This window comes from Panthera pardus, unplaced genomic scaffold, assembly GCF_024362965.1.
Source record: "Panthera pardus isolate Hobbes unplaced genomic scaffold, ASM2436296v1 HiC_scaffold_4, whole genome shotgun sequence".
NCBI lineage: Eukaryota > Metazoa > Chordata > Mammalia > Carnivora > Felidae > Panthera > Panthera pardus.
The window spans coordinates 20,678,949-20,700,785 of record NW_026526969.1 but is presented as its reverse complement, the minus strand read 5'-3'; the positions used below and the strand labels follow the sequence as shown (position 1 = coordinate 20,700,785).

At 45.2% G+C, this 21,837-nt stretch overlaps 1 protein-coding gene across 6 annotated transcripts in view; it reads right to left on the bottom strand.

Annotated features, from left to right (window-relative positions):
• Positions 1 to 21,837, bottom strand: part of UBN1 (ubinuclein 1) — a 38,346-nt gene that overhangs the window by 1,489 nt on the left and 15,020 nt on the right. Inside the window, exons 8-17 of one of the 6 annotated variants that reach the window (XR_002085577.2) lie at positions 18,238 to 18,308; positions 16,635 to 16,764; positions 16,349 to 16,467; positions 15,949 to 16,077; positions 15,617 to 15,763; positions 7,056 to 7,106; positions 6,919 to 6,961; positions 4,442 to 5,759; positions 2,552 to 2,795; positions 2,180 to 2,269 (exon numbers count right to left, since the gene is read on the bottom strand). Coding sequence is in view for 5 of the 6 variants with exons in the window: in XM_019468512.2 (XP_019324057.2) it covers positions 2,180 to 2,269; positions 2,552 to 2,795; positions 4,437 to 5,759; positions 6,919 to 6,961; positions 7,056 to 7,106; positions 15,617 to 15,763; positions 15,949 to 16,077; positions 16,349 to 16,467; positions 16,635 to 16,764; positions 18,238 to 18,308 (2,347 nt within the window). In the remaining variant the exon portion in view is untranslated. Of the gene's footprint in view, positions 1 to 2,179; positions 2,270 to 2,551; positions 2,796 to 4,436; positions 5,760 to 6,918; positions 6,962 to 7,055; positions 7,107 to 15,616; positions 15,764 to 15,948; positions 16,078 to 16,348; positions 16,468 to 16,634; positions 16,765 to 18,237; positions 18,309 to 21,837 lie in introns of all 6 variants that reach the window. The other 5 variants (XM_019468512.2, XM_019468515.2, XM_019468514.2 and 2 more) reach the window with 5 other exon arrangements.

The following is a 21,837-nucleotide window of genomic DNA, read 5'->3' as shown; positions in this document are numbered from 1 at the left end:
CAAGGCTCAGACGAACGCAAAAACCCTTGATGGAGGCTGAGTGCACTGCTGCTTGCAGTAGCCTGCAGTGTGCACGGCACTCGGAGCACCAGAAGGCAGGGGCCCGACGCATGCCTGCCACGGGAGTGCGTGTGTTCTCGGCCGCCACCAAAGTCCCCTGGCGGGCTAGGCTCTGTGTGAGGTCCCAAGACTGTGCTGCACTCAAACAGCTATGAGACTCTCTCACCATCAGAATCCTCAGGTCCTACGAAACCAGCTCAAGGGGCTAAGAAGCTAGCGTTCCGAGTCTGCACGGGAAAGAGAGCAAAAAGCAGACGCAGTCACACAGCTTTCCATTTACAACCACTCAATGGAATCCTCCAACCTGAAGAAGGTGTAAAGGAGACAGAAATGGAGAAATGGTACAAAAAAGCACTTTCCCTTTTTTTTTTTTTTTTGGCACTGAAAATACCACAGGCCAACAGTCATGTTTCCAATGGCTCTTAAATTATTTTCTTTGTTTCAAAGTGTGACGTTCCTGAAAGCAAGCAGAGGCAGGACTATCTTTCAAACCTAGGTCTTGCCTAGGTGGTTCTGTGACCCCGCATTACCCTGTTAGCTACAGTAGCAGCCACCAGTTTGTGAGGTGAGTCCCCTGCAGCTACCGCTTCCCTAGAGGAAAACAGAGCCCTTGTTCACACAGGCTTAGCCCCTCAGTTCTTTTCTCTAAAGAAGCAAAATTTCCACCTTACAAATCTTCAATCCATTCTTACAGGCAAAAGCCTCCAGCATTCACTAGGAATATGTCAGCCTCGGGCCAGGGGGTCAGGGACCCACAGCAAACGTGGAGGAGCTTACACTCAGAAACATCAGGCCACAGGCATGCCCAGCCAGGCAGCTCCCTAACTCCCACCCCGGTACCCGCACACCAGGGCTACCCCAGCCTCAGCATCCTGCAGAATGGCTCTCGCCTGACCGGTGCAGCCTCCCTGGTCCCCTCTGGAGCAGGTCTAGCATAATAAGAGCAGGAAGCCAAAACCAAGACCTGGTGAGCCTGCGCACCAGGGTCCCATGAGGTGTACTCAAGAATCAGGTTCCAGCTGCCTTCTCACAGCAATACCACACCCTTTTCTGAAAACCACTGCTCTATGGAGATGAAAAGCAGGAAAAGAAAAGGAACACTGCCCAGATGTGTTCCTGAATGTCTGCTTTCACCCCTGAACTCAACCGAAGGCTGCTCCCTTGGGCACACTTTGTGGCAGCACAGGTAAGGGTCCCTCCTAAAACCTCACCATTGGACTCTCCCTTTCACATAAAGCTTTAAGCACTTTTTACGGTGCCTGGGTGGCTCAGTCAGTTAAGAGTCCAACTCTTTTTAATTTTTTTTAATTTATTTTTGAGAGCGAGTGAGAGAGTGAGCCCACGTTGGGGAGGCGCAGAAGTGGACAGAGAGAATCTGAAGCAGGTTCCACACCATCATCACAAAGCCTGATGCAGGGCTCAAACTCACTAACCATGAGATCATGACCTGGGCCAAAACCAAAAAGGGAGATGCGTAACTGACTGAGCCACCTAGGCACCCCATTAAGCCTCTGATGCCTGATTTCAGCTCAGGTCATGATCTCAGGGTTCATGGGATCAAGCCCCGCATCTGGTTCCATGCTGACAGCAAAGAGCCTGCTTGGGATTCTCTCTGTCCCTCTCTCTCTGCCCTTCCCCCAGGTGACTTTCTCACCCTCACACTCTCCCTCCCTCCCTCTCTCTCTCTCTAAACAAACAAGCAAATAAAGCCTTGAGAGCTTTCTGTTAGCTGCAGCACCTGGAAGGTAGAGCAACTTAACTGAACACTTTTCAGTTCCCCAATTAACCCTTGGAAATGAGCACCAACGTAAGCACCAAGTTTCGCTAAGGGAATTCCCCTGCTTTGAATACAGGCCATCACTGCCTCCCCTGTGAGCACACAGGGTAAGGCCGACCCAGTGGCAATCCCAAGTGGAGAATGAGGGGAAATTCCAAAGTGGAAGCCTATGTTGATCTCTTGGGAGTCCCCAAAGAGCCAGAGCCTTCAAGGACAAACCAGGACAACACAGTGACAACAAGTAGAAGACACTGAACTCCCTGGCAGCAGACAAGGCATCTGAACGAGTGGAGAGCAGAATGCCGCGTGGTGCGTGTGGCACTCTGACCACCTGGCAATTACCTGGCAGACTCTGCGGGACGTGAGTGGACACGGCAGCGTGTGGGAGAGGCGCTGCACGGGGCGGGCTGGAGTGCAAGCCAGCCAGGAGACCTGAGAGAAAACAGGAGGGGAGAAAAGAACAAAACACACACATTGAAGACAGGAACAGAAAAGATGCTTCAGTGGTCGAGAGCCCAGACAACCTACTGGACTGGTTCTGGGTCAGAACCCCAAGGGGAGGGGGCTCAGCACGGTTCCCAGGAACGCTGCCCAGGGTCACACACCAGACAAACACAGGAACCCAGCACACAACAACAGAACTCATCAATCAGCACAGGCAGTGGGGAACCTTCTGTCCATCCAGCACAAGGAGACAAGGAGAGAAGCACTTACTATGGTTGAGGCCGTGATGGAACGTCCCAGGGGCAGGACCCGTGACGATGGCATCCTTGGAAACCCCTGCTTTGGCAGAGGACTCGGCGCTGAAGGATACCACATGGAGAGGAAACTGGGAGATGATCCCTAGGGAGTTGGAGTTCATGGCCCCAGGCAGCTTCGGGCTGCCAGACTTGTAGGACGCAGACAGCAGATTTAAGGGCGAGGAGCTGGCCAGCAGCACAGCCCCACTCGTTCCTTTCTGGGGAGGAAACACAGCACGGTCAGAGCACCAGCACTGTTCAAAGCTCACTCACAAACCAAAGCTGGGGATGGACGTGCAGGGCAGGGACCCGCTTGTACACCACCCCTTGTGAAGGCAGCCCCTGCACTGCTGCCCTCAAAGGAAGGAAGAGGATGGACTCTAAACTGGCACGGAGAGGAGCACCTGGGTGGCTCAGTCAGTTACGGGTCCGACTTCGGCTCAGGTCATGATCTCACGATTCGTGGGTTCGAGCCCCGCGTCGGGCTCTGTGCTGACAGATCAGAGCCTGGAGCCTGCTTCAGGTTGTGTCCCCCCCTCTCCCTGCCCCTCCCCCACTCGTACTCAGTCTCTCTCAAAAATAAATTAAAAAAAAACTGGCATGGAATGGCTCCCAGGACCATGTTCATTTAAAAAACCAAGTATAGGGGCGCCTGGGTGGCTCAGTTGGTTAAGCGTCCGACTTCAGCTCAGGTCATGATCTCACAGTCTGTGAGTTCGAGCCCCGCATCGGGCTTTGTGCTGACAGTGCAGAGCCTGGAGCCTGTTTCGGATTCTGTGTCTCCCTCTCTCTCTCTGACCCTCCCCCACTCATGCTCTGTCTCTGTCTCAAAAATAAATAAACGTTAAAAAAAAAAAAAATTTTAAAAACCAAGTATAAATTACTCCTTTGTGTAAGAAAGGAAGACCACCTTACGCAAACATCCACAGATGTAGGTACACACAAACACCAGTGTGTTCGTATGTATGTACATTAAACATACACACATACATATTTGTATGTTTTGACCTTTGTCTTTATAAAGAGATGGGAAAACCCTGGAAACTAAGGAACACAGCTAAGCAACACAGCTTGCAGGGGTGGTGCCAGGGTAGAGGTAGGTGAGATCCTGCTGTACATACCTTTCTATAGTTTTGTCTTTGTAACAACAGAGTCATTTTCTATGTTGGAAACATGAAAACAATTGCTCTCTCATTTCCCCAGCCTGCATCCAAACTTCCTGTAATTACCTACCGGCAAGCCTCATCAACCATTGGACTCTGTCAAACTGCCTTTATCTGACCTGCAGAGTCCTTTAAAATCCAACCAAAAGGGGGGCGCCTGGGTGGCTCAGTCGGTTAAGCATCCGACTTCAGCTCAGGTCATGATCTCGCGGTCTGTGAGTTCAAGCCCCGCGTCAGGCTCTGTGCTGACAGCTCAGAGCCTGGAGCCTGTTTCAGATTCTGTGTCTCCCTCTCTCTCTGCCCCTCCCCCATTCATGCTCTGTCTCTCTCTGTCTCAAAAATAAATAAACGTTAAAAAAAAAAATTTAAAATCCAACCAAAAGGGAATCACTCTTACAAGTTACTGATTTCCTGGGGCATGAACATCTCCACAAAACTGATGAGTTGAGAGATGATGCCATTTTCATTTACTTGTTTTGAGAGATAGACAAATAGGAGGCTATGAAATGTGAAAGGAGTTTTGTGGCTCATTCTGTGCCACCCAGGATCATAGCACCTCTGGCAAACCAGTCCTTTCCCTCTGCTCATCCTCAGGAGAAGTTTCCAGCTCTCCCGGGATTCCTACCACTAGAAAAGCAAAAACCCACAAACAGGAAGCCCAGGCCTCCTTCCAGTTTCCGGGCTCACTATTCCTACCTGACCTTCAGTGTCGGATCTCTCTCTCCGACCAGGGCAAGGCAAGCGGCCCTGTCCACAAGACCCACGAGGGGCGGACTGCTGTGCCAGGACACTCACTGGCAAGGAGGTAGACGATGTCATGCTGCTAACTGCGCTGGACTTCAGGGAGGAGGTCAGTAGCTTTGCCACTCCCTGGGTCCCACCACTGGAGTCTCCATTTGGACCACCCGGAGGGGCCACCAGGGTCAGCTTTTGGGAAACGGGTGGTTTTTTCACTGCAGAGGCTGGGACGGGTCTGCTGGCAGACTGTCCTGCGGAGGGAGGCTGTACGCCAGGGAGCAGGTTCCCGGAAGTAGAGGTCTGGACTGGTGTTCCTCCAGAGGAAGAGCTGCTGCCAGAAGAAACCCCATGTTTAGAGACAGAGCTGGCAAAGGGACTATTCTTGTAAGACGGCCCTGAAGAGCCAGCGGAGTGCTGTTTTGCTGGATGGCTTGGGGCAGTGGAGGATGAGACTGGGGTCTTATGAGAGGTGCTGCTGGAGACCGGGGGGCCTCCTGAAGAGGCCGGCGTGGAGGGATGGAAGCTCTGGCCTTTGGTTGCTGTCTTCACAAGCTGGAGGAGGGAACGATGGCACTGTGGGGAGGAAGGCTTTGGGCCCTGGAGCTTATTGACAAAAGGAGCTGGGGGGGTGAAGCTCTTCTGCTGTTGAGCACCCGCGTGAAACACTTTCACCTGGGGGCCGGGCACAGGAGCTGCCGCCTGGGGTGTGTGAGACGTCCGTGGCAAGCCGTGGTGCTTTGCTTTGGACTGGTGCGCTTCCGGCAGGCCCTTGCTGAGAGCAGCCTGACAGGACAGCTCTTTGTAGCCAGAACTCTCCGGTTTTTTCTCCTGAGAGGACTGCCCCAGTGCCAAAGCCTGTTCAGCTAGAAAATTGAGGGGAGACTGCAGAGAACTAGAAGGCGATGGGGCGGAAGGGTTGGGCTTCGGAAAGTTCCTCTTCTCGTCTGTACATACGACGCCTACGATCTTCTCTGTGGGTGCTTTCGAGGGTGCAGGCAATGTGAACTCAGAGCTCCCAGTTGCTCTGCTATTCAGCACAGCCAGTTCCTTGGACACAACCTCCAATGAGGAGGCTGAATTACGGATCAAGTCTCCGTCCAACGAGTCCTCAAGGTTGATAGGAGCAGGATTAGCAAGGCTGCCAGATGCCTGGGATGAGAGCTCCCTGTTTGTGGTCCCAATGCTCAGGCCTCCTCCCGCGTGTTCTGAAGGCAAAGCCAGGGGGCCACCAATCTGACCTGATGGGACGGAAACCTTTTTGTCAGGCTTAGAAGAGGATTCCTAAAGGAAAGTAGAAATTTCCAATGGTTAGAAATGTCCAAAGATGCCAATGCTGGCCCTGTGGTGAGGATGCAAATGTAAGAGCACCACAGGCCCCCAAAACTCAGGCTTTCCTGCACGGTCACAAAACAGGGGAGGAGCAGAGTAGCTGCCATGCCTGCTTGCACTTGAAAATGCTGCTACCCCTTCGTCCTCTCTGGCTCATGTCTGGCTGGCTGGGTCTGGCTTACCAAGCATGCTTTCTTGTTAAGTACACATCCATCCACAAAGAAACTCTTATTCTGTTTCTGAAAAAGTGTAACACTTGAGCAAGAGATGCTCTCTCCCTGTTGGCCTCACATGGTCTCAGAGTGCTCCCAGCTGCACTCAGAAAATGAGGCATGGCATGAGAATTGCCTTGAATTAGCTTTCTCTTCCTCCCTGATCTTCTCTAGCACCTGTCTCTTCAGCTGGGCGCAAAGGAAAAGTCCTGTCACGGGAGCAGGAACAGTGTCTACCTCATTAATGCCACATCCTGAGTGCTTATTGCCATGTGTCTGAGACACCGAAGGAGCTCAACAGATACTTGGGAATACAGAATCTGCACAGCTTACTCCCGTGGACTAGGTGTGTTAAGGGCACAGGAACTGATAAAAATTTTGGCACAATAGCAATTTTTACTACACTGAGAGGTTTCTGCAATGCCTGAGATGGTTCTCGGTCTCTGCTCTCTACCCACCGTACTTCCCTCCATCTCTGCCAGGCAAATGCAACAAAGCCAGCTTCCTCCAGGCTCACCACTTAGCTGGCAGTGTTCTTCCATGAAAAATCTACCACCATGCTGCAAGACCTGAGCATCTGCAGGGGCTTTTCACTCCTCAGAGGGCGGTCAGGAGACCTCACTAAATCTCACCACCACCCCCAGGAACTGGCCAGGTGGGTATGATCTCTTAGAACTAAGGCAGGAAGATATTATGTGGCCCAGCTCAGGTCTCTAGCCTGCCAACCTCCGGCACCTGTAGTGGGGCAGGCTGCCTCTTGGTATAACCTCAAGAATGCCATCCTGGAGAGTTGCCTCCCAGTCCAGCAAAGCTCGACAAGTTGCTATGGTCAACTGACAGGTTTCACGTGCATGGCTGGAGGATGGAGAATGGTACATGACCAGAGCAGGCTGACTCACCTTCATCTTGATTTTGGATGAGGCCATTACTTTCTTCTTGGCCCTAGTAAAAGGAATGAACACAGAAAAGGTTTAGAGGAGATCCACAAAGGAGATGAAAATAATAGTAGTCCTGGGAAGAGAAAACACGGACTCACAGGATTGATGTCAGGTGCCCATGGCCTCGTCTGCTCTCCTTAAACAGAGTCCTGAAATAGAGAACACTGGATGGTTTGCTCAAGCTCCCTGAAAGCAGGCACTCTTCTTCTAGAGCTTTCCTACCACCCCTGGTACTCAGTGGCTATTATGCCTTAAATATCAGTGGACCGGGGAGCTTGATTCCTAGTGAGAGAATCTAAAGTAGCCGCACTGGCCATTCAAAAGCGAAGAGTCTAGGAGTGACCCAAAAAAGCTATGGCTCTGCCCCAATATTTCTCATAGGATTTTTCCCCTAGACACAGCAGTGCTTTCCTTATTGCTGAGTCTTACCCCTTCCAAAGGTCAAATGTGGAGTGACCCACAGCATGTCTTTTCCCAGGAAAACACAACAAAATTTTCTTTGTGACCCTCCCTATGCGCTTTCACAGGGATGCCTAGGTGGCTCAGTAGGTTAAGCATCAGACTTTATGGATCATGAGTGACCTTGGCTTGTAAGTTCAAGGCCCACATCAGGCTCTCTGCTGTCAGCACACAAACCCCATTTAGGATCCTTTGTCTTCCTCTCTCTGCCCCTTCCCTGCATATGCACACGCTCTCTCAAAAATAAACATTAAAAAAAAAAAAAAGAAAAGAAAAGAAAGAAATTCAATCTGTAAAGAGAGAAGAGCAATTCCACCTAAAGAAGGTACAGAGACAAGGAGAGGAAGTTCCATGACTTGAACTCTGGGAAGGTGGTGGAGTAGGAAGCGCCAGAAACTGTCTACCCTCCTGGACAGCAACTGCACTAATAATACAATCTGTCTAAAGGAACTATTTGGGAACGCTAGAGTGTGTTGAAGGCTTACCATGGGGGGCTGGGAGGGGGGGGGGGGGAGGGGACGGGAAAGGCCTGGAGGGTAAACTGCTGTCAATTTCAGCCCTTAGCACAGATGCAGCCTCCTGACCCCAACCCCACGGCAGGGAGGTATACACATGTTCCTGCAGCAGCTTGCACGCAGCTTGTGGGAAGTAGGGCAGGCAAAAAGGACCCTGTCCTTCAACTAATGGCGAAATCTCTGCTTCGGCTGCTAATTGCTGCTTTTCATCACAGAGGTGCAAAGAGGTGGGCAGCCACTGCTGTCCCCTTCTACCAACCATTGTTGCACGCCCCTGCCCCTCTGGCTGAGGTGACTTCCAGGGGATTTGAAAAACCAGTGCCCTTTGTCCCCGCTTCACTTATTCACTTTCCCACTTTTAGGAGACAGACATTAAAAACCAGAACATTCAAAACAACTGCATATATGGGGAAAAATGAGAAAGTGACTATACAAGTCCAAGGAAGGGTTTGGCCAAGACCTGGGAAGAAAGTTCACACCGCAGGCTGCTCCCTGGCACCGAGACCACCCACAACATTCACAAAAATAAAATCAATAAACAGAAAAGTGACCACAGTTACCAATACTGAATTGTAAATTTGAAAGTTGCCGAGTTGATCTTATAAGAGTTCTCGAGAGTCCAAGAAAAGAAAAGAAGAATTGTTACTATGTGAGGTGATGCATGTTCCCAAGAAATTAAAAAAAGGATGTGTGAACAAAATGGAAATAAAGAGATGGAAAACCTAAAAAGAAATCAAAAAGAGATTTTGGAGCTTTAAAGTGTAATAACTGAAACAAAAAATTCCCTGGAGATGTTCAAACACAGATGTGAGCAGGCAGAAGAAAAAATTCACAAATTTGAATAGAGGACAATGGAAATCGCCAAGGCTGAGGAACAGAGAGAAAAAAGACTGAAGAAAAGTGAACAGGGCGTAGGAGACGTGTGGGACACCATCACTTGGAGAAGAATGCACACCACACACTGTACAAGTCCCAGAAGAAGAAGAGGGAGCAAAGGGCAGAGAGAATAGTGGACAAAAACTGGCTAAAAACTCCCAAAATCTCATGAAAGAGATGAACATAAAAATCCAAGAAGCTCGAAGAACTCCAAGATGAACCCCACACAAAGCAATATAATCAAACTTTTTTTTCTAAAGTTTTATTTATTTCGAAAGAGAGAGAGAGAGCGCCTGCGCATGAGCAGGGGAGGGGCAGAGAGAGAGAGGGAAAGAGAGAAGCCCAAGCAACAGCCATGATGTCAGTGCAGAGCCCTATGAGGGGGCTCAATGTCCTGAACCATGAGATCATGACGTGAGCCAAAATCAAGAGTTGACACTTAACTAAGCCACCCAGGCGCCCCTATAATTGAACTTTTAAAACACAAAGACAGAATCTTCAAAACCCATAGAGAGAAGTAAATCATCATTTAAATTATCAACAGATTTCTCAGCATAAACTTGGGAGTCCAGAAGAGAGTGAGCTAATATATTCAAAGTGCTAAAAGAGGGGGCGCCTGAGTGGCTCAGTTGGTTAAGCGTCGACTTCAGCTCAGGTCATGATCTCGCGGTTTGTGAGTTCGAGCCCCGCGTCAGACTCTGGGCTGACAGCTCAAAGCCTGGAGCCCCTTCAGATTCTGTGTCTCCCTCTGTCTGCCCCTCCGCTGCTTGCACTCTGTCTCTCGAATTGTCCTAAAAATAAAAATAAACATCAAAGTGCTAAAAGAGAAGGTCAGACCAGAATCCAAATCCAGTAAAGCTGTCCTTCAAAAGTGGGAGAAATACTAAGATACTCCCAGATGGGGATGCCTGCGTGGCTCAGTTGGTTAAGCATCCAACTCTTGATTTCAGCTCAGGTCACAATCTCACAGTCATGAGATTGAGCCCTGCATCAGGCTCCATGGAGCCTGCTGGAGATTCTCTGTCTCCTGTTCTCTCTCTGCCCCTCCCCCTGCTTATGCGCACGCGCGCGCTCTCTCTCTCTCTCTCAAAATAAACAAAGATTTTAAAATATATATATATATACATATATATATACGTATACATATATATGTACATATGTATACGTGTATACGTATATATATATATATATATATATACGTGTATATATATATATGTATATATATATATATATATTAAAAAAAAAAAAAAAAAAGGTACTCCCAGATGAATAAGAGCTGAAGAAAATCCTGAGCACTAGACTACCCTGAAGGAAATGCTCCAGGGCGCCCTGTGAGGTCAAATAAAAGAACAACCGACAGTAGTTCAAAGCCATGCAAAGAAATAAGGATCTCAGAAATGGAAATACAAGGGCAATTATAACAGCTAGTATTCTCATGAAAATGGTTTGTCACTGTGCTTTTTATTTTCTACATGACTTAAGAGACTAAAACTTTAAGGAAAAAAAGTAATTATTAGTATAAAAGCTAGCATTACTATCAGTTTGGTTTGTAACTCCAAATCTTGTTTTCTACCTAATTTAACACACTAATGTATCTCTAAGAATTATCAGCTTATGTTTTAGAGCACATAATGTATAAAAATGTAATTTTGTGACATCAACAACCAAAAGAGGTGAGGACAGAACTGTAGGGGAGCAGAGTTCACAGGTCGATGAATTTATAGAAGCAAGCCCTTCCTTCCATTAATTACTTTAAATACGAATGGATCAAACTTTCCAATCAAAACACTGAGATTAGCAGAATGGATAAACAACTCAACGCTGTCTACAAGAAACTCACTTAAGATCCAAAGGCAAAAACAAGTTGAAGGTGAAAAGGTGGAAGAATATATTCCACACCAAGAGTAACCAGAGAGAGCAAGGAGGGCTGTGCTGACATCAGGTAAGAGAGACTTTAAATCAAGAAACATTACAAGACAAAAAAGGTCATTATGTAGTAATAAACACCTCAATACAGCAGGAAGATATAATACTCATAAACATTCCTGCAACTGAGGCAAAAACTGACAGAACTAGAGGGAAAAGCAGACAATTTTACATTAAGAGTTGGAGACTTCAGCACCCCACTCACACTAATGGATAGAACAACTAGAAACAAGACAAATAAGACAACAGAAGACTTAACACATAAACCAGCTAGATATAGCAGACATACACAGAACACTCTACCCCACAACAGAATACATATTCTTCTCAAGTGTACATGACACACTTCCCAGGACAGAGGCCACAAATTAAGTCTCAAGACATTTAAAAAGATAGACATTATACAGAGTATCTTCTCTGACCACAAGAGGCTACAGCTACGAATCAATGACAGAAGGAAAACTGACAAATTCACAAAATTGTGGAAATCAGAAAACATACTTTTTAAACAGGCAATGGAGCAAAGAAAAAAATCACAAAGGAAATTAGAAAATACTTGAAAGACAGATGAAAAGGAAAATACAACATACCAAAACTTACAGACACACCCAAAAGGATGTTAAGAGAGTACTTACAGCTATAAACATTTAAAAACAAGAAAAATCCCAAATCAACAACCTAACTTTACAACTTAAGGAACTGGTAAAAGAACAAATTAAACCTAAAGCCAACAGGAAGGAAGCAAACACTGGAGATCAGAGCATAAATAAATAAAACAGAGAATAGAGAAAAATCAGATCAACACAACGGACAAATCTTTAGCTTGATGGGCTAAGAAACGAGAGGAGACTCAAATTACCAAAATCAGGAATGAAAGTGGGGACATTACTACTGATTCTACCAATAAAAAGGACTGTAAGAGAGGCTATGAATAACTGCACACCAACAAACTGGATTACCTACTTAAAATGGACAAATTCCTAGAAACCCAAAACCTACCAAGTAATTCCCAAAGAAATAAAAATTCTGACTAGAGCTAAACTAGCAAGGGGACTGAGTCTGTGATCAAAAATCTCCCAACAAAAGAAAGGCCCAGACCTGATGGCTTCATGGGTGGATTCTACCAAGTATTTTAAGCACTACCAACCCTTCTCAAACTTTTCCAAAACTGAAGAAGAGGGAATACATACAAATTCATTCTATGAAGCCAGCGTTACCCTGATACCAAAGCCAGGCAAAGACACTGTAAGAAAACTACAGACAAATATCCCCAATTAATACCGATGCAAAACTCCCCAACAAAATACTAGTAAAGAGAATTCAGAAGCAGATTAAGAAGATTATACATCATGACCAAGTGAGATTTGTGCCTGGAATGCAAGGGTGGTTCCATATACAAAAACTGACCAGTGTGACACGCCCCATCAACAGAATGAAGGAATAAAGCCCCACGTGAACATCTCAATGGATGGAGAAAAGACGCAGGACAAAATTCAACACCCTTTCATGATAAAAACACTCTACTAGGAATAGAAGAAAACTACCTCCACATAATAAAAGCCATGTATGAAATCCCACCCAACCCCGCTGCCACCCCCAGTGAACACAATAGTCAATGGTGAAAGGCTAAAAGCGTTTCCTCTGAGATCACGAACAAGGTAAGAATGGCTGCTTTCACCACTCCTATTCAACATAGTACTAGGAGTTCTAGCCAGAGCAGTTAGTCAAGAAAGAGAAACAAAAGGCATCCAAATTGGAAAGGAAGAAGTAAGCTTATCTCTGCAGATGATATGATCTTTTATGTAGAGAACTCTAAAGATTCCAAAAAATTTTCAGAATAAATTTTGCAAAGTAGCAGGATATAAAATCAACATAACACAAAAATCAGCTCCATTTCTGTACACAAAAAATGAACAATCTAAAAAAGAAATTACAAAAATAATTCCATTCACAACAGCATCTGAAAACAAAACAAAAACCAGGAATTAACCTCACTAGGCACGTAAGAGACTTGCACAATGAAAATGACAAAATATTGCTAAAAGAAATTAAAGACAGAAATAAATGGAAACACATCCCACCATGGATTGGACTTAATATTACTAAAATATCAATACTACCCAAAGCAATCTACAGATTCAATGCAATCCCTAGCAAAATCCCAACGACTGTTTTTTGCAGAAGTAGAAAAACCCATCCTAAAATTTATAGGGAATTTCAAAGGACCCTGCACAGTCAAAATTATCTTGAAAAAGAATAAAGCTGGAGAATCACACTTCTTGATTTCAAAACTTACTACAAAGCTACAGTAATCCAAACAGTGTGCAACTGGCATAAAGGCAGACACATGAACCAATGGAAGAGAACAGAGAGCCCAGAAATAAGCCCTCACAAATATGGTCAAATGATTTTTCAACAAAGGTGCAAAGACCGATGAGGGAAGCACAACCTTTTCAACAGATGGTGCTGAAAAAGTTGGACATCCACATGCAAAAAAAAATGAAGTTGGACCCTTAACACCATATACAAAAATTAACTCAGCTTCATGACCCTGGATCTGACAATGGTATCTTACATATGATATCAAAGACACAAGCAACAAAAAGTAGACAAATTGGACTTCATTAAATTTAAAAAATTTGCATACTGAGGAGCATCTGGGTGGCTCAGTCAGTTGAACATCTGACTCTTGACTTCCACTCAGGTCATGATATCACGGTTCTGAGACCGAGCCCCACATTGGGCTCCACAATGAGTGTGACTCCTGCTTGGGATTCATTCATATTCTCATTCTCATTCTCATTCTCTCTCTCTCTCTCTCTCTCTCTCTCTCCCCCCCCCCACCCTCTCTCCCCCTTCTGCTCCTCTCCCCCACTCACACTCTCTCTCTCAAAATAAGCAAATAAACATTAAAAAAAATTTTTGTGTGCATCAAAAGATACTATCCACAGAGTAAAACGGCAACTCACAAAATAAGAGAAAATATTTGGAAATCACATCTGTTAAGGGATTAATATTCAGAATACAAGAAGAACTCCTAAAACAATAAAAGAACCTGATTAAAAAATGGGCAAAAGATTTAAACATTTCTCTTAAAAAAAGATATATAAATGGCCCAATATTATATATTAAATGATGCTCAACATCACCAATCACCAGGAAAACTCAAATCAAATATATAGGGAGATACCACATCACATCCATTACAATGGCTACTATCAAAAACCCAGAAAACGTCAAGTATTGGGAAGGATGTAGACAAATTGGAACATCTGTGAACTATTGGTGGAAATACAAAATGATAAAACCACTATGGAAAACATTGATGGTTCCTCAAAAATTAAACATACAAGGGCACCTGGGCGGCTCAGTTGGTTAAGAGTCCAACTCTTGATTTCAGCTCAGGTCATGATCTCGCGGTTAGTCGGTTCGAGCCCCATGTCGGGTTCTCCACCAGCAGCGCAGAGCATGCTTGAGACTTTCTCTCTCTTCCTCTCTCTGCCCCTTCCCTACTCACACTCTCTCAAATAAATTAACATTAATGACAAAATTAAACACACAATTACCATGTGATCCAGCAACTCCACTTCTTGGCATATACACAGAAGAACTGAGAGCAGGGTGTTGAAGAGATATTTGTACACTCTAGTTCATAATAGCATAGCTCACAATAGCTAAAACATGGAAGCAACCTAAGTATCAGCTTAGGATGAATGGATAAGTAAAATGTGATCTATACATACAATGGAATTTTATTCTGCCTTAAAAAGGAAAGAAATTCTGTAATGTGTAATACAAACAAAATCTTGGAAATATTATACTAAGTGAAATAAGCCAGTTACAGAAAGACAAATTTTGTATGACTGCACTTATAGGACGTACTCGTAGTAGTCAAAATCATAGACAGAAAGTTGGGGCACCAGGGTGGCTCAGTCAGTTAAGCATCCAACTTCAGCTCAGGTCATGATCTCACAGTCCATGAGTTCGAGCCCCACGTCAGACTCTGTGCTGACCGCTCAGAGCCTGAAGCCTGCTTCAGATTGTGTCTCCCTCTCTCTCTGCCCCTCCCCTGCTCATGCACTGTCTCTGTCTCAAAAATAAATAAAAACATTAAAAAAAATTTTTTTTTTAAATCATAGAGAGTAGAATGATGGTCACAGAATCTGGGCGGGGGGGGGGGGGAATGCAGAGTTATTGTTCAATGGGTACAGAGTTTTCAGTTTTATAAGATGAAAAGAGTTATGGAGATGGACAGTGATGGCTGCAAAAACAATGTGAACGTATTTAAAACCACTGCACTGTGCACCTAAAAATGGTTAAGATGGTGAATTTTATGTAAAGTGTATTTTCTCCCATTAAAAAAAAAAGAACAGAGCACTAGCTCCAGCTAACTTTCCTGTCCAAGTATTGCAGAGTCCATTTTCATGAAAGGGAAGCTATAGAACACAGAAGTTCAGCACTTAACTCCAATAATCAGCCAGCCCTGTTCCTTGCAAATGAGACTTCTGTTCAGAACGGGAACATGTTTCCAAGATGAATCTACTTCTCTACTTCTACCAAGAGCCAATACCTCAAAACAGGTAAGAGCACAGTGACGTGGGAAGAACATGCAGCCAACTCCAAACTGAGGTGTGACAAAGAATAACAAAGCCAAAACCCCATAGGTAACTTCGCTCTCCAAGGGAACGGTAAGAGCCATTCACAGCAACCAGTATGGCCCCCAATTCCTCTAGTGGGAACAGAGCTGAGTCAGCTAGACAGTGACTCCCTGAGGGAAGGGACCGTGTTGGCCTGGCACAACAGAAGCACTCGTATATGTCTTTAAGGCAAAAACACTCCACCTCATCACCACACTGACCATACTGGCTGCTCACGGCCCTCACCTGGCCTGCATCCAGCCTTTGGGCCAGAGAGGTTTGACCTCGGCATCCAGAAAGGCCTTCACATAGTCCTCCCAAGACTGGGTCTTATTGTTCCTCTCCAGATCGTAGGTCTCCAGTTTTATCTTCACCACGTGGCAGAGCAGCTCCCTGAGGAGGAAGCAGAAGTCAGAAACTTCAAACTACCCCAAATCCTTCTTTCAAGGTTTCAATTATGTGCTTTCAGCAGCCCTGATTAAAGTAAATGATTCTAACCTTCATTAGAAACACGGGAACATGCTCAGACACTGGCCCCACAAACCCTCCAATGAGGCAAGGTCCCAGTTTGGGCACACCTGATTTCATCATTCCATTGGAATTTCTTCCGGGGTCCCATTATCCTCCTGCCCCCCTTTTCTTCATCTTCTTCCTCATCAGAGCAAATCCGCTCCCTCTGCTCCTTGTCCTTCTCCTCTTCCAGCATCCTATAGCATGGAAAGAAATCAGTGGGACCCTAAGGGTCACGGCCACAAAAGAACTACTTTCTCCCACCCACCACCCCCCGCCCCCACTTGCCCATCCCGACCCCGGGCTTCTAAGAAAAGGTCCAAATGCTGCAGAAGAACCAAGAGTCTCATTCACAAATGTAATAATGAAAACACACACACACACACACACACACACACACACACACACACACACACAAGAGAAAAGTCAAGAGGATGATGTCCCGTGAGAGCGATGGAACACACTTACTTGGCGACCTTGGCTTGTGTGTGTGCCTGGCACTCATCCTGGTACTTGGCCATCTGCTCTGGCATTGCCCTTCCAATGGCCTCCTTAAGCTTCTGGAGAGGCTCCTTTAGACGCCCCCCCTGCAGAAAACAGAACGTAGTGTAAGATTGGTTTTTGTATCACTTCTTATACTGAGGACATCCTATTGCACAAGGGCACTACAACAGCAGAGGTGGCATCTGTGAAGACTCAGTTACCCTCTCTGCTGGGCCCTAAAGCCAAGGGGCTCCACTCCAAAGTCACTCACCTGTTCATAGAGGTGAAGTTTCCGAGCACGTTTAACCAGGGTGTCCTTGCTGCAGGGCAGGAATGAGGCAAGATAGGCATATACCCCAGAACGGATTTGGCTACTCAGCTCCCGAGTTTGTACCTCTATGCTGAAGAACAGAACAGAGTCATCAAGGGTCCATAGCTCACTGGAGCTTCTCTTATCATTAGGTCACCCTACCACAGAGAGGAAAACTAAGAGCCAAGAACAGGTCAAACCTTATGTCATCAGTCACACAATGTAACTAAGTGACCAGTGCAACAGATCTCCAGTAGTCACCAAATCAGAACTTCCACACCTGATGAACTCGGTTAGGTAAAGAGGGACAAAACCTTGAGGTCAAAGACAAGACCAAGTCAAAGGTAGTCAGGAAAACAGAACCCGAGAGAACAAGCTCGGAAGTACTAAATATCACAAACAACAAGAACTTAAGAGCTTTCAAAATGGAAAGTGATTGAGTTACTTGGTATGGCCAGGAAATACTTTCCAACAGCATTTCCTTTTTTCCCAGTTCTATCCCTGATTAGGAAGTCAGGGAAGTCCTCACCCCTCCCACTGTCCCCATCTAGATCAGCAGAAAAAATATTTGTCTTCAATCCCTCAAGCTCTCTTTATGTGGCATGCTCCAGCAGGCTACCGTTCACACAAATTTCTCATGTATGCTGACCCTCAGGTGCTCTCTACAGTCCAGGCTTTCTGACCCAAGAGGCCAATCCCAATCCTGCTCATTTGCTAGAATATTCCCAAGTCTTGACAACTATTCTTGCATGTGTAAAATCCTCAGTTGTTGAGGAACAAGCTTCCTCTCCTACATAATGCAACAGAGAGAGAAGCTGGCAAGGCTGGAGGACCTGATACCAAGAACCTGGTTTGGACTTATATGTGTGGTTTTTCTGCTTTTTTAATCCAATTCATACAGTGCAATATTTCAGAGGATCAGGCATGCGGGAGAAATGTCATGGGATGATATGTACATACCCTGGCCTTGGGAGAGGAGAATGACCCCAGGAGAGCAGGCTCCTGAGACTATACCAAGTTACCTCTTACTTTTCTGCACAAGCAAGCAACACTTTCTCTCTCATCTTATACTTGCCAAGAAATCCTCTTCCAACTGCCCATGATCATTATATACAGTGTTCTATTAATACCTGCTGCTTAAGGTTAGTAAGACCTACCGTTTCCTGGAAACAGATATTTGGTGTAAACAACCCCCTTTAAAAAAAAAAAAAAAGAATATGGGCGCCTGGATAGCTCAGCCGGGTGAGCGTCTGACTCTCGATTTCGGCTCAGGTCATAACCTCACAGCTCATGGGTTCAAGCCCCACATCGGGCTCTGCGCCGACAATGCGGAGTCTGCTTGGGATTCTCTCCCTCTCTGCCCCTTCCTGGCTTGTGCTCTCCCTCTCTCTCTCAAAATATATATAAGTAAACTTAAAAATAAATAAATAAACTAAAGGAAAATAATCACCGTTCTTTTCTCTCAGAAGCAGTCATCTTTAGGCAGTTCCATCCACACCCATTTCCCTGGCCTGCACAACCCAGGCATGGTAGCAGCAGACACATGGAAACAAAAGATACTCACTCTAGGAGGGTGCCATTAACATCCTGGGTGAAGAACTTCTGTCTGCTCTCTCCTTCAGCAGCTCTGGCAGCCTGGTTCACAGCAGACAGTAACATCTGTTAGTGCACTTTCCTCAAACAACCACACGCTCACCCACAGGCACAAGGCCAGTCCTTCCCTACAGAACACCTGCCGATTCGAGAAAATCCTCACTCAGCCCTAATCCCAGATTAAGTTCACCTACGATCACCCTATGCTCCCAAAATGGTATATCCAGCTTTTTTCAAATGCTGCTAAAGCATCTATGGACTGTCCATTCTTCCAGGACTTGAAACAGCAGTCACATAAAAGTCAATCATACAGAGTCAAAGCAATCATCACACATTTGATTCAACCAGCTGGTTACCTCCTGTGACCAGCACCCTATCACCTCAACTGTGAGATGGAATTTCCATACTTCCACAGTACAAAAACAACCATAACTGCAACAAACCCTCAAGATTAGAAAACCTTTATCCCCCTCACCCCTAAATAATAACAATGTGCTACTTTAGCACTTAAGGACATTGCAATTCTTGGGAAACTCACAATCCACTTAACAGTTTATCACAAACTCTATTACCAGACTATCTTAACCACTAACATACCTTCCTACCTGTTGACACAAGCCATAGCAGGCTCCTATACAGTCTTTTGCTTCCCACGAGAACACAGTACGCACCCTGCGTGTCAGCCACGGCAGGCCGCCAGGGCACTAAGTGCACAAGTCAGGAAAGCAATCACAGCAAAAGTCTGAACCATCGATTCTCACATTTGGCTGCATATTGGAATTACCTGGCAGTTTTCCCCACCCTAGACCTTTGGTCCAGATTGCATCACAATCTCTGGGGACGAGGCCCAGGAATGTGCACTCTTTAAAAGTAACCCTGGGAACTCTAATGTGCAGAGGGGACTGAAAACCACTGACCTAAACCCAAGAGTTGCTGGTCCAAAGGCTTTAGGTAAAATAAAATATCTAAAATCAGGCTTGATCTAGAATAATGATGGCAAACAAAGGCAGTGAGATTCTCGTCTTACAACAAACGATCAACCCTGATCAACCCCTCTGAGACTACAGGCACTGAGAACTACCCTCCACCTTCCTGTCCCCTCACGTGCCTTCCTCTCATTGTATCCTCTGCGACCCATTCCTACCTCTGGCTGCTCCCTCTCTGTCATTAGCTCTCCTTAATAATAGATGGAGTCCAAGATTCTATCTAAAACTATCTTCTCCCAATACCTTCTACACCTTCATAGCTTCAAAATAACACATAACCCATGTAGATCTCTCAAATCTAACAGTCTAGCTCTAAACCCTTTTTTCTAAGCTCTGGATTAGAATTTCCAATTACTTCTGTCAATGGATGATCTGTTGGTATGGACACACAACTTACCCAAAACCAAACCCACCAGTTTCTGCTCCTCCTCCTGTGTTCCCCACTTCTAATAACTACACTCCATCCTCCTGAAATCCTTCCACTCCTTTAAAACCCTTAGGTAGTTCTCTCCAAGCCCAGAATCAAACCCAAACTCTTTTATGTGGCATTTATGGTCCCCATTCTCCACTACATTCCAGGGGGTCCCCACCATCCAACAATTCAACAACCCCTTGTCCCACCTCAGCCCTATGCCTGGGCTTCCTGTAAGGCCATCTCTCCACTGCGCCAGGCCAAACCTGTTGTTTCCAGTCTGATTCCTACATACCCAAGGAGCTTGTTTCTTACCTCAAGTCTGGCTGTCCACCTGACCATCTGCTTGGCCACACAAATATCACAGAGCTTACCTTATTCTGCTCTGTCCTACAGCCACCTGTTTACATGTCTACTGGTCCACTTACAGAGAACAAGCTCATGGGGGACAAGAACTGAATCTTATTTGTCAATATATTTCCCACAGCTGCCTATTACGTAAAGAGCTTAGTAAATGTCGCCTAAGTGCACAGATGAAGGAACAAACAGGTATTACTGAAAGAATGCAACCAGAGGAAAAAAGTTTGGTACCAACAAACAGAACCTGCAGAGAATACACAAAACTCAAGCCTCTGCAAACCCCTGGAGGGAGGGAAGTGCAAAGGCCCAGGATGAAAGGGGGTGAAATCGATGGATGGAAATCAAAGAAAGAAAGGTTGCAACTTTTAATCCATTCACCTGACGATTTCTTACGTTTTCTTAAGTATTCAGAAGTCTTGGCACTTCTAATATACTGACAGTATGATTTTAGTTTGAGAGAAAATAAACAGGAGTCATTCTTTTGTTTAAGCTTACAAACTGCTACTTCTAAGATCCAGAAGCACTTTCGTATTCATTCAATCTAATCACTGTAACATGTATTTCAAATGCCCCACCATTTGGCAGACCTATCAACTGCTTCGGTTTACATTCAAATTTTACTTTTAGATTATCAGCCAGTTCTTCAGTATGTCGGAGGTTTCCAATGCCTTTTCAATTGTGTAGATAATATCTCTGAGGGTCTGGTTTTATAATGAAGGTAATTAGTCAAGGGCTGTATTTTTAAATAAATCCAACTAAAAGAACAACTGGATTTATATCTGATACTCTTCCGGAAATAAGTGAGGTTCCTCAACCCTAAGAAGAGATACCCTTGCTTAAGGAGTTGTTTCAATTCATCAATCCTAGATTAACTAAGAAATAAAATTAAATGGAAACAGTCCAGTCATGCTATTTTACAATAGTTCCAAAAGCCCTTTAATGAGCTGTTTTAATTATAAGAAAAGTCACTTACAGCCTCTTAGCACCTAGGTCACAGCCTTATATACTGTACCTGTTTTTGCTGGCATGATTTTCTTTTTAAAAAAGACAAAACAGGTTAGGTTTTTTCCTACCCTTTTCTCCTTGGATCCAGGTCTGCCTTGATTTGTGAGGCAGGGGTTCTAAGTCTATAACAGGGTAAGCTGTGAGCAGGTGGAGTAGAAGGGTGACGGACATGAGGTCTCTGTTTTTCTTTTCTCAGTATTGTTCCCAGTTTATGCTTTAGTCAATAGAGCTGCTCATCTGTCTGGACCAGGCTGAGTAGCTGCCAGACTACATCAAGACAGTAACCTGAGGGGGCAACACACGTGAACTTTCCAACAACCAAGACAAAAGGCACAATCAAGGCCTATTCAGTGAAGACAAGGTAAAGCCATCAGATCAAATCACTGGATTCTTTGGGGCCATAAGAGTGTATAGTACAAAGAAACAGGAAATGAAAAACAGGCTAAACAGTGAACACAGTGAACATTGCTTGGGCATCCACCAGGGCAGCCTTCTTGGGGTACCTCTTTAATATAGTTAAATATAGTTAAATATATATAGTTAAATATATATAGTTAAATATATATATATATATATATATATATTTCAAATATATTTTTTCCAAGTTTCGAGCATCACATCTAGTTAGAAAGTTAATCTACCCTCTCTCAAAAATAAATAAACTTTAAAAAAGGGGGGCGGGGAGCATGGGTGGCTCAGTCAATTAAGCATCTGACTCTTGATTTCAGCTCAGGTCATGCTCTCACAGTTAGTGAGTCTGAGGCCCCACAGCACGGAGCCCACTAGGGATTCTGTCTCTCTCCACCCT